General features: G+C 49.6%; 1 protein-coding gene across 4 annotated transcripts in view; it reads right to left on the bottom strand.

Annotated features, from left to right (window-relative positions):
- Nucleotides 1–12,295, bottom strand: part of MIPEP (mitochondrial intermediate peptidase) — a 162,927-nt gene that overhangs the window by 17,730 nt on the left and 132,902 nt on the right. The window contains exons 17-18 of one of the 4 annotated variants that reach the window (XM_015087409.3): nucleotides 11,222–11,343; nucleotides 8,079–8,152 (exon numbers count right to left, since the gene is read on the bottom strand). The exons of 1 other annotated variant lie outside the window; for it this stretch is intronic. In XM_015087409.3, the coding sequence (XP_014942895.2) occupies nucleotides 8,079–8,152; nucleotides 11,222–11,343 (196 nt within the window). Of the gene's footprint in view, nucleotides 1–8,078; nucleotides 8,153–11,221; nucleotides 11,344–12,295 lie in introns of those variants that run through there. 2 more of the 4 variants (XM_027064544.2, XR_003421937.2) reach the window with 2 other exon arrangements.

Raw genomic sequence — 12,295 nt, forward strand, 5'->3', positions numbered from 1 at the left:
AAAGACACAACAAAGCACAAAAAGGAGGTACCGAGAGACAGGGAAGGCCTTCCTGACAGCGAGAGGGAAATAAAGATCTGTATTTTTAAACATCTGAGCAACCCATGCAAATGCAAATTCATCTGGTTTACTTCAAACAGCATAGTTTTGCCTGGCATGCCGGTAGTTTTCAATCGTCTTACCTTCCGATATTTCATATATCTGAGGGCTTTCCTCACAAGCCACAAATGGAAAACACACTCTGGGGTGGGCACTCGTCGGCCACAGCGCACGTCTTGCGAGCACGTCCTGGCATTTCTTTACCCTGAGCCCCTACACGCCCAGGGGACACGGGCGTCAGCTAAGTCAGGCAGCACCTGGCACGTGTGAATCTCTCCCTTGAAAATCCCACTTAATTAGAAACAGAGAAAGCAAAGAGGCACACTTACAACGACGACGACGACGACAACAACTCAGGAGTAAGCATCCAACGTGCCCGTACATCCGTTCATTCTCCCACAGCGTCCAGCCTGCCAGCTTTGTGCCAGGCACGGCCACGTTCAGGGATTAACCAGACGGCACGATTAGAACGGCAAGTGACAACCACAACTGGTTGTTAGTTCCACGAAACGATGCAAAATGCCTCCTCTCGCGAAGTCAGCGTGGATGCGTTTGGACAACAGGGGAAGGCGGTCAAGCGAGCGTCAGACAATGAGTGCCTCTGTAGCCTCCTGGCTTTTGTGCGTCAGCTCTACTTCGGCCGACAGACAGCGCTTACCGCTCCCGGCGGCCGTCGTGTTCGTATCGCACAAACAGCCAACGGGAAAGCCTCCCGCTAAGCGAGAGGGGCTTCTGGACACCGGGTCCCCGCGGTAACCCTGGAATTAAATCCCCTGGACTTGGGAGCTTCTAGCGCTGAATTCCGCACGTGCGCTGAGCTGTTCCAGGGCAGCGGGGCTGCTTGTCGGGCCTGTGTTTCTCTCGTTACCTTTCTTTAAAGTTTATGGACGTGTTTTGGGAGAGACAGAGAGACAGCGCAAGTGGGATAGGGGCGGAGAGAGAGGGAGAGAGGCAGAATCCCAAGCAGGCTCTGTGCTGTCAGTGCAGAGCCCGACATGGGGCTCGAACCCCCGAAACCGCGAGGTCACGACCAGAGCCGATCGATTCCAAGAGCTGGACGCTTAACTGACTGGGCCCCCCAGGTGCCATCCCGTAGGCCTCCTGATGCCTTACACTGCAGTCAGCCACGGCTCCACCGCTCTCCTCAGTGGGTCCCCTGGGCTCTCGAGAGCACGGCCACCTCTCCTGCGGCCAAAGCTGGGAACTTGGGAGTCATCTCTGGCATCCCGCCCACTGACTCACTTCCACACAGAATCGATTTCACGGCCCGCGGCTCTTACTTCATAAATGGTCTTAAATCAGAAAACCTCTTCTCATCCCAACTGCCGACTCTCCCAGGCTGGTCGCCCTCGGCTCTCACCAGGATTACTGCCAGCAAGGGGCCTCTTCGAACCAGGCGGCCCCTTGTCAGCAGGCGGCGGGTACCGGAAACCATAAACCTGATCTTGTCACTACCTGCCTTGCAAACATTGTCGGTGCTTTCTCTGGTCCTCAGAGTAAATGCCAGAAGTCCTTCACAGCATCTACAATGCCTGCGTGATGCCCATTTCCCCTGACCGCACGCTGTGCCAAGCAGCCCCTCCTCCAATGGTCCCCATGGGCTCCCCCCGCACCTCCCCCCCAGGTGACAGTGGCAGGAGAGCAGAAAAATACGACAAACGGAGTTGGGGAGCAGGGAGGGGGACACTGCGAGCAGCAGCGTCATTACCAGAAAGCTTTCCAAAGAGGCTTGTTCGTGTACTGGTAATTTTAGGATAGTTTTACATTTACTGAAGAATTGTGAGGATAGAGAGTTCCCACGCACCTGCCCCAGTCGGTCGCTGCGTGTCGTCCACTGTTAACGTCTTCCCTTGGTTGGGCACGGGCGTCACAACTGGTTAACCGATATTCCTTCACGGCTGTTCGCTAAAGTCGGCATTTACTCACATTCCCTTCGTTTCTACCTAATGTCCTAGTTCTGCCCCAAGGTCCCATCCAGGACACCACACCGCACGTAGCCCGTCACCCCTGCTTAGCTTCCCCTGCACACCTTGAAAGTCTCTTCAATTCCCTGACCTTGACACTTTTGAGGTGGGCCGTTTGGGTATTTTGTACTCTGTCCCTCAGTTTGGGTGATGGGTTTGGGAAGGAAGCCCACAGAGGTGAAGAGCCTTTCTCGAACATCATCTCAAGGGCACATCCTATCAACATGGCTTCGCTGTCGATGCTGACCTTGAACACCCGACCGGGGGAGTGTTTCTCAGCTTCTCCTCTAGAAAGTTCCTGTAATTTCTCCCGCCCCTTTCCACACTGTATTCCCTTGGAAGGAAACCACCCTGCACATTCACACTTAAGTTACGATCCGTTTCCTGGAGAGCGGAGCATCTGTCTGCATACATGGTTGAAATGCTTCTGCATGGGAGGTTTGTTTATTCTCCCCGTTTATTTATTCACTCACTTACATCACTGCGAACTCAAAGGCAGAAATTCTGTACTTTCTGTTATATTCTAGTAACTGCCTCATTTACTCGGTTGCTCAAATTGCCACAACTTTGGCCACTGGGACCTCTTTTCAGTTCGCCTCCCTTTGACATACGCACCCCTCCTTGGATGTGTTTCTGGGCACTTTCTTATTTCCTGGAGCTTCTGGCTCGTACTTTACACTCAGCCCTGGAATCAACCGTCTCTCCGAGGAGCCTTGCTGTGAGTTGGCGTGAAACCGAGATCTGAGAGCCGGCTGTGTGCACAGCTACTACGACCGAGATGGTTTTTAAAGAAAAGAGGAGTCATCACTATAGATGGTTTGCATGAATCTCCTCGGGGCACAGGGATGACCTTTTGGAATAGAGACCACAATTCTCTGGGTTTTTTTCTTGGACAAAAATGATACGTAGCAAGTTAGAATAGATGACACAGGATAATTATGGCAAAAACGATTGTGCCTGGAAAACCATAAAGCTCGGCAGAAATGTAAGGTATTATGATTTTCATCAGCTTCAAGTGAGGCCCTGTGGGCTCCTAGACTTTGGTTCCAGGAGTCAGTTTGGCAACACAAACTGAAGGGAGGGCCACTGAGAGTAGACTCATGTACCTAGTAATTCTTTCAGTCTTCTCTGATGTTTGGTCCTTTTAAAAACTCTGCCAGGTTAATACTTTGTGTCTCTACTGACATGACGGCTTTTGACCACAGAGACATAAAAATGAAGCTAAGGGTTTCTCCTCTGGCAACAAGCACAGAAGTAAAGTGGTTGAGTGTTCGCAACAGCCTCCTGGAATGCGAAAGTCTTGGACTTTAACCTTTCCTTTCCCCCGCAAAATTCTTGGTGCAAAGGTTGAAGGGTAGAGCACAGGGAGTGCTCTAACCAGAGGCAGAAACACGACACTTACTGGGCATCGAGCTCACTGGGCTGCGGCGGGGACCTTTTCTCTCGGAACCACCATGACTCAGAATGATTATAAACTAAGTTGATAGCTTTACCACAAAAGTCTAAAGGAGCTCCTACAAAAACAGATGAAGGGAAATCTTATTGCTGATGGCTGGATGGCAGGCAGGCCTCTCCGATGTCAAGGGGAACAGTTAGGATGTGAGGTTAGAAACAACAAACCGCAGACTCCTGGGGATCGTGCAGGCCTCGGGGCTCACTCCACTTACATCTCCCATGTTCTAAGGAGCAGCTCGATCTCAAGTCAGACTTTAGAGGTCAACCGAGGAAGACGCGGGAGTCGGGAGGAGAGGCGGCACAGAGAGAGAATGAACTCTTGACGGTTTCGTTATCTGTAAAAATGGGGACCATCTGACCTACGCTTTGGGGACTAAATCGGGCAGCGCAGCGGAAGGTATCGGCACGTAGCAGTTTCTGCAAATGTTAGTTGCTGCTGTTGTTGTCTTTCCTGATCATCGGAATGATAAATCTGAACCTAAAAACAGGGGCCATTCACCCAAGCTCGTAGAGGACATAAAACACAGAAATACGGCATGCAGAGGAAGCTATGCGTGCGGACTCCCTCCGTCATCCACAAACTGCTGAAATCACGCAACTTCTATCCCGCGGGGCCGAATCATTCCACCCTCGTGTCTGGTGTGGTACGACACGATCGTGCTGCCCAGTGGGTACAAAACGGTGCTCCCTTGCTACACACAAGCCTTCCTGCATGTTTGCGTTCTAGCAACCCGTACATTTTCTGGAACGGCTGTGATGGACACTGAATCCACGGCACCCTTAGAAGCATTCTAGTCTAGGCTTTGAAAAATAAGAAAACGAATGAAAATATCACGTTATCATCGTTTCTTTCCGGCAAAACCTTGACGTGCTCTTATTACTCAGAAATGGGGTACTTAACATAAACCAAAAAAACACTGGCGGGTAGGGGTAGCGTATGGCAAGAAGGGGAGAAAAACTCACCACCGGCAACCGAATACAAAGAGTTCAAGCTCAGCCCGGAATTCTTGGCAATTAAGAAAGTTGGTTTCCATCAGGTGTTGCCAAACGGTTGCGTGGCGGGGGGCAGGAGGGGGGGGTGTTAAGAAAACGAATGCTGTGCTTATAACCTGTATCTTTGCATGTGCCATGGATGTGTTTAAAGGCAGGTAAGGACATACGGAGGGAGGGGAAGTGACTTTCTCCTGCAAGCCAGAGCCAGCAAGGGCACATCCTAGTACGGTAGGCTGTGGTACCATGTGACCTCTTTTCTTCCCCGAGGGGGGACATGCCGTTTTAACTACTATTTAACCACTACGTTGTTTTCAAATGGCATTTGGAGTGTTGAGAGGAAACAACTATGGGCTCTGACTCTACCAAAGCCTCCCGTTGCCACGGTTGCACGACTTGGGATTTATTTCCCCCCGGGGCTCCCTCAGTCAGGGATAGAGTCCCTGACTCTATCGGGCGACAGCCACTCCCTCGGGCTAGAGTCAGCACCGGGACAGGGCTGCGTGGCAGCACCCTTTAGCTGATGAATGGGGGGGGGCGACCAGTGGGAGACAAGAAAGAGGGATGCTGTGTTCTCTGGGACTTCCTTCAGACCGGGCTCTGGCCACAAGGAGGCTCATCCGTCAGTGGGCCCAGAAAAGGTCAAGGGATTCAGAGCCGATGACGACTCATTCTAAACACAGCTCACCTGTGTGGTTTTTATTATTCAAAGGTCAAAAGCATGATGTATTTGATTTCTGTGACTGGGTATCATTCGGAGAGCATCAGTACGAGGCAGAGGTATTCTGACTCTAAGGAATGGCCTGAAGTTCATCCGCCATAGAAGTCTTAAAGTAAGGAGGTTAACAAAGTTGTCATTTGGCCAGGGAAGAACGTCATTTGGAGGGAGGTGTTCTCCTCATCTTTTGCTACTTAATATAACTCTTTACGGTGACCTAGTAAGTAGTTAAATAACATATTTAATAAACACCTGGTAAAAATTACACTTCCAAACAGGAATAATGCCTCCCAGATCATTTAAGCTTTTATATCGCAACTCTTAACAATTTCACCAATCGCTGCTCCTAGGGGTACCCTAGTGTTCGGCTATGAGCCGTCCCCTAAGACATTCTGTTTTGGGGTACAGGCTGGCTGCATACAAGAAAATGAGAAGCCACTGCTGGTCTTGTCTTACAAATCCAACCCTACAAAGCGACGACAGGCGTAACTTCTCCGCACGTCCCCCATTCATCTTTGACATGTAACAAACCATGTGAATTAATGAGATCAGACAGAACCACATTAAGAAAAATATTGAGGTTTAAAAGCAGAACCATTCTATTGTTAACTGGAATCCGAACACTTTCTCATCCCTGGTGTGAACCACAATCTTGTTTTTCTCTCCCAAGTGTGCGAATTCCAGTGTGGAAAATATTAGGTTTCTTAACACAATGACATTTCATATAAAGAGCAGAATTTTTAGAGAGGTTTCTTACAACATTCCTGGAGGCAGGGTAGACCAACACACCAGCCAAAAGACAAACACAGAAAAGGATTTACTTTTTTCCCCCCTTTGATGGAACCATATGGAAGCTAATACTTATGTGCAGACACCATTTAGACCTTGGTCTCAAAAAGGAAAAGCTGAGCATGGCTACTGGGAGAGTATACAAAAGAGAAAATCTACGGGAGAAAGCCACCCTGCAGCATCTCTTCTTGGAGCACAGTGGGCTTTTCGTGCAGGACCACAAACCACTGGCTACAAGCACACAATTTAACCTCTTGGTTGCTTACTATCATGAGCCAAGTAATCTGCCTTTCACGCGGGTCCGTAGGAGACCCTTACCCCAGTGTCGTGTTCCGCAAACACGTGAAACAGCACAGACTGCCGACGACCTCGGTCTCTGCAGCCAGAAGTCACAGGTTCAAATCCTGACTGTTCTACTCACTGCCTCTAACATGGACCAAGGACTGACCTGTTTCAGCCTCGGTAAAATGGGAATAACCATCATTCCCACCTCCTAGGGTTGCTAGCAGATTGCATCAACCAACGCATGCAAACCATTTTAAACCATTCCTTGGATGTGGCACAGTTAACGAAGGGCCAGTAAGGCTCAAGTGGGAACTGAGGCGCCATCAGCGTGCCCTCTGCACCGCAGGACGGCTCCGAGGGCAGTGCACTGATGGAAGAGCAAAGCGTGGCTGTGGCGGACTTTTGTCATCTCTGGTTCGGCGGGGCCCCATGAAACTGCAGGCTTTGCAGGCGGGCAGATTTGTTTTCTAAACCCGCGGCGGCATCGGGCGGATTGTGCCCACGAGAGCGCCCCCTCCCGGCAGAGCTGAAGGAGCGCGAGCCGCACAAGGACCCGATGTTCGTCTTCGCCTCTTCCGCTCCTGCCCTCCGCACAGGGCAACACAACACACAGGCACAGCGGTGCCCCGGGCAGAGTGAGCGCTCAGCAAGTACCCGCTGAACACACAGCTAAAGGGAAGGACCTGGGGCTCCGCGAACACCCGCAACAGGTGTTAGACCGAACAGATCTAGGCAAGGAAACCTTGACGTCAGACCCACTGAGACCATATTTCTCCAATGCTGGATGGGATTTCCTAAAAGCAATTTTTATCAGCTAGTTAGGGAGATCAGCTGCAAATAAAATTGTCAATACACTGAGATCCAATAACATTCACATGTTCCTTAAAATATTTGTGAGAACATTTTATGAAAACCCATGATGGTCACTTCCATTTACAACTAAATTTGCAGTGCAAATACTTAAATGAAAAAAGGAACCTCCCAAATTACATAAGACAACAAGCACTGTAGTACCTCAAAGAGATTTACTTAGGTTCTAATTTTTCAATGGGTAAAAAAAAATGCCTTGGAATTTCTAGCAAAGGCATAGCTAAGCTTTCAGAAAAAGCTTACAGGACTTCTTTAAGCTAAAGAAATACACTGGGACCTATTAAAACCAATTTTTTTTGATAATTTATGACAAATTTATAAATTTCCTACATTTTAAAAGTTAAACCCTGAAATTTTATCCTGGCATCTAAATACATCACAGTCACTAAAAATTAATTTGTTTGGGATACAATGAACTAGATACATGCTCAGAACAAAGGACACAACTGACGCATCATCTCTAAAGGCAAAAAAAAAAAAAAATGTATGGAGGAAATATGAAACAGCTTTCACTATGGACGGCGCAAAAACATAACTCCAAGAGCTAATATTAAAACCCAACCCATAAAACGGGAGGGTGGTGAGGGGATGGGCGAAATCGATGAAGGGGACTGAGGTACCAACTGCCAGTTATCAAATAAATAAGTCACAGAGATGGAAAGTACAGCATAGGGAGTACAGTCAATAACACTGTAATAATAGTGTTCGGTGACCCATGGCAGCGACAATATGCTGGTGACCCTGGCGTAATGTACAGACCTGCCCGATCACCGTGCTGTGCACCTGAAACTAATATAACGTTGTATGGCAACGTTAAATTATATTATAATTTAAAATATATATAACCCATAAAACCTTGAAAGAAAGAAGGTCGCACAGCAAAGTTCCCAATCCTCGTTTTGTTTTACCTTGCACCATGAGCATCGGTTCCTTGCCCCCGCCGTGTGCCAGCATCTCCCTGCGATAGCGCTCCCCTGCCGTCCTGGTGGGGGGAGAAGAAGAGACCGTTACAAGCACTGACACGGGCAGCCCGCCCAGCCCCCGGTCACCCGTGTCTTGGTTTCTTTCTCCAAATGAAGCCACGCTGACAGAAAAGCCACCGCCATGAGATAGCTCAGCCCTCGATTTTCCTGCTTCTAACCATCGAATTCCAATTTCTGAATTACTCTAATAAAGTCAAACTAGGTGTGAAATATTTACTGTAAAAGGAGAAGTGTATTTTTAGCTTTGTTTCACAGCAAGCAATCTCTCTTCAAAGAAAGGATTATTTCCTTTATGGATCATATACTAAGTGGAAGCTATCCTATTCTCCATCGTCCTTGGGATGATCTTAAAGTGAGGTTTTGGAATTATTTACGCTGAGATGAAACAGAGAGAGAAAAAATAAGACTGTGAAATAAAAGCGAAGGAGAACAAGCTGGCAGGAGACGGTTAATTACACCCGGAGACCTTGGCTTAGGGTAACAGCTAATGGAACAGGAAACTGACTCTTGAGTATACAGGTGGAAAGGGCAAAGTTCGGAACGGCCCGTCTGTACCTTCTGATGCTCTTTGTCTGCTGGATTCTGCAGGGAACACCGTCTGTGATGATGCTCGCAGGCAGATTTTGGAGAACTTTTATAGACAGAAATTCTCCAACTTAATGGCACCCGGACACAAGGCTATTTAGAGCTACTTTTGTGTATTATGGAAAATGCAATTCCTTTAATGCCAGATGACTGACACCCATGATGACATAAGTTACATAAATCGCGATGTTTTCATTGCACTATTTCTGGAGCATCTTTGCATACGGGCAATTTTGCAAACGTGGTTTCTAATCAGAATTTCTGATAGTGTCACAGTATCCAACATAGGTTGATGTCAAACACGAAGTGGGTGCTAAGCCAAAGCGTGTCCTGAATTAGGAAACATGGACAGAAGGCTGGGCCCACCCAGGGAGGGGACAGGGTGGCTGAGAGGCCCTGCCTGACCTCTGGCCTGGGGGAGGGGTGTACCTCCTCCTGGCCCCTGGCTTCCTGGTGAGGCATCCAGTCTGGTGATTTTTTTAGGAGTGGGATCAAAAAGGATCTTTTGACATAGGTAAGAAATTTTCTAGCCTCATGAGTATTTTTACTAGCTTACTTTTACATGTCTATAAAAGTGTGGCAAACTACATGTCTAGGCAAGAATGCACACATAAACAAGAGATAAATGCAAGAAATATATGTACTTAACAGTATGTGGTCTTCTAGTAAAGTGCAGTTCCTTTAAACAAGGTAATATTTTGCCTGTTTATAGAAATCTCCAGTGAAGAATCGTAATTCCCCGAAATGATTTATTTTAGTCAATTTTGGCTTTCGGTCTTTTGAAAATAACAAATTCTGAAGAGCAGACCGAATGTCTGCAGCATGCAAAGGGCAGGAGACAAAAGAACATGTGGCTACGAAGCTGCAAAACATTTCAACATTCTATGACATCAGACTCAAGTTCCAAAGACTTTGGAACTGAATGTGATTATTAGATGCTACGAAAATCCCAACCTGCATCAAGCTGCATGAAAAGCTGGAGTTGTGCAGGAGACGGGGAGGGGGAGGGGGCTGGGAATCAGCAGACCTGTTTTATCATCTCACTCCAGTCTGAACTGTGAGGCCTCGGACAAACCACTTGCCCTCTCCGAGCCTCAGTTTCCTCTCGTAAGAAGTACGTGCTCTGCCAGGACAACCGTGAATGCAAACTAACGCGCCGTACGGAAATTTTCAGGGCACTCCGAAAATCCAAGGTGCCATTCATCTTCAACCACATGAAAGCGGTGAAGACACCAGTCATCATCCACGGCTGCCTGACAGGTGTTTGGAGATGCGTCTGTGTGGTGAGGAGACAAGATGTTTTAAACGAGTATGAGACCAGATCATCATTCGTGGTTTGCTTTCAAGGAAGCACCTTCCAAGGACTCTGAGACCAGAACTCAACTTCCCCAAGGTTGCGGTCGAGAAGCATCCTGTGGAGGCCCACTGGGGGCACGACAGGATACTCCTGTGCTTCTGATCCTGGGGATGCGGGGCTGCCCAGCCCAGACCCCGCTCTCCGTCCTCTTCCAGCCCGCCGCCACCTCGCACGGCCGGTCTCCACGGCGGGGAAGGGGTTGGGCATCGTACGTCCCTACCTGAAATCCACCTACCCGGATTCCCTCACTGAATCACTACAGGCTCCCGCGGTCACCAGCTAGCCTGAGGCCCGAGACTCAGCCCACAGTCATGTTCGTGAGCCTTCCGCTGAGTCAGCCGCGGATTCTCCCATCTGAACCACTGCCCATCCTCATGGTGGAAATGGTGAGCAAGGCTACTCGAGAGGGCACCCAGGAGGCAGGCCGCGGGAAGCGATGCGGGGCAGGGGTTCTGCAGCTACCGATACTAAGTGGCGGTCAGCGGCCCCCACGAAGGGGAGCTGTGGAGGAGCCGTCAGGGGAGCGGGTCCCCTTCTTCAGACTGCCACCGTCTTCCATGGGAAGAAAGCGTTCCAAAGTCGGGCAAAGGGGGAACCTTCCGGAGCAAAGTGGACCCTGGCATCGAGAGTCAACGCTTCCAATGGTGCTGCTCCCAAATGACTGAGAGTAGCGAGTCCTTCGTTGGGCAACAAAGAGGAAATCAGGTGTTCCGTGTGACTGACTCCTCGGAAGCTTGTGCTGAAAATAAGGAAGGCCGTCTCAAGTAACGGGAAGCACAGAGCAGTGGGGAACAGACAGCAAGACAGGCTGGAACAGCCACACAAACCCACAGGGGACGCACGGGAACACAGCAGTCTAGGCCCACTTTGGAGGCGCAAAGAGCCCTCACGCAGAGGTCCCTGCAGGCGTGACAGGAGGGTGCCACACCATCGCCGGTGTGTGACAGCCGTGAGTGCTGCGGGGCGAGGTGGAGGCTCGGGGCCCGGCCCCGTCTCGGGCAGTCGGTCGGAAGGGCCTGGCAGTGGCCTGCACTGCGGGGCAAGCGGCTGAGGTTCCTGGCCTGGCTTCAGACGCAGGGGCGTGGCAGATTACTGGTGTCAGAGAAGAATTCCTCCCCCTTGTTACCTGTTAAAAGGGTCTCGTCGAAAACACTCCTTCCAGACCATGGAAGCTACCGCCCTGGACATGAGGTAAGAGTAATACTTGGCACCGTAGCCCACGAGGTGGCTGAATCGAAGCTGCCAGGCCTGCCAACACGGAAACAGCACAGGAAATAATTACGTCTTTGTATCTCCAGGTATCACGCACCAGAACACAATGGGAGCACAGGAGGAAATCCGCAAATGTCTGGATTTAAATTTAACCCTCGAGGGCCACGTCGCTCACCATATTAACATTTTTCCATATTTTATACACTGTTATGGACTGAAGGGTGCCCCCCCCGCCCCAAAATTCGTATGTCGAAGCCCCCACCCCGATGCCGCAGAATGTGACTGTATTTGGAGATAGAGCCTTTCTTTTAAAAGGGTGGCTAAGCTAAAATGGGGCTAATGCAGGGGGACTAGAGTCCTTCTAAGAAGGGAGAGACACCAGGGTGGGCTCAGAGGAAAGACCACGTGAGGACATGGCCAGAAGGCGGTCGTCTGCAAGCCGAGGGGAGGAGCCTTGAGGAAAGCAAACCTGACACGCTGAACCGTTTTGTACAAGTTCGTCACTGCTGGGGCTCAGCTCTGTGACAGACGTGGAAAGCGGGCAGCCCGAGCTCAGCAGGAGAAGTGAGGATCGCGGAGGGGCTGGGCTTTCACACCCGTCGTGGCCTGCGGATGCCTGGTCATCCACGCCAGAGGGAACCATGGGTCTGGCTCTGAGTGCCTCCGTGCTTTTTGAGGACAATCGTGTAGCTCTTATAAGAAAGGCCGTGTGAGTTTTCATGGAAGAGTGCTCTCCCACTGGAAAATTCTCTTCCTGCCAATACCGTTCCTTCTTGGGACCTAAAAGCTAAAACACCTACCTCCTGATTGGTCAGTAGGAGGAAGGGTATCCAAGTGCCAACGCATAAACTTACCAGGCCATACTCACGGTGACGTCACGACGACAAAAGCTAGAATTCTAAAAACTGTCCTCAAAAGACGGATTTGTGACTTAAACATGACATCCACTGTCTTCTAATATATGCTTTAGTTGAATATTAAAACTTTT

This window comes from Acinonyx jubatus, chromosome A1 (assembly GCF_027475565.1).
Source record: "Acinonyx jubatus isolate Ajub_Pintada_27869175 chromosome A1, VMU_Ajub_asm_v1.0, whole genome shotgun sequence".
NCBI lineage: Eukaryota > Metazoa > Chordata > Mammalia > Carnivora > Felidae > Acinonyx > Acinonyx jubatus.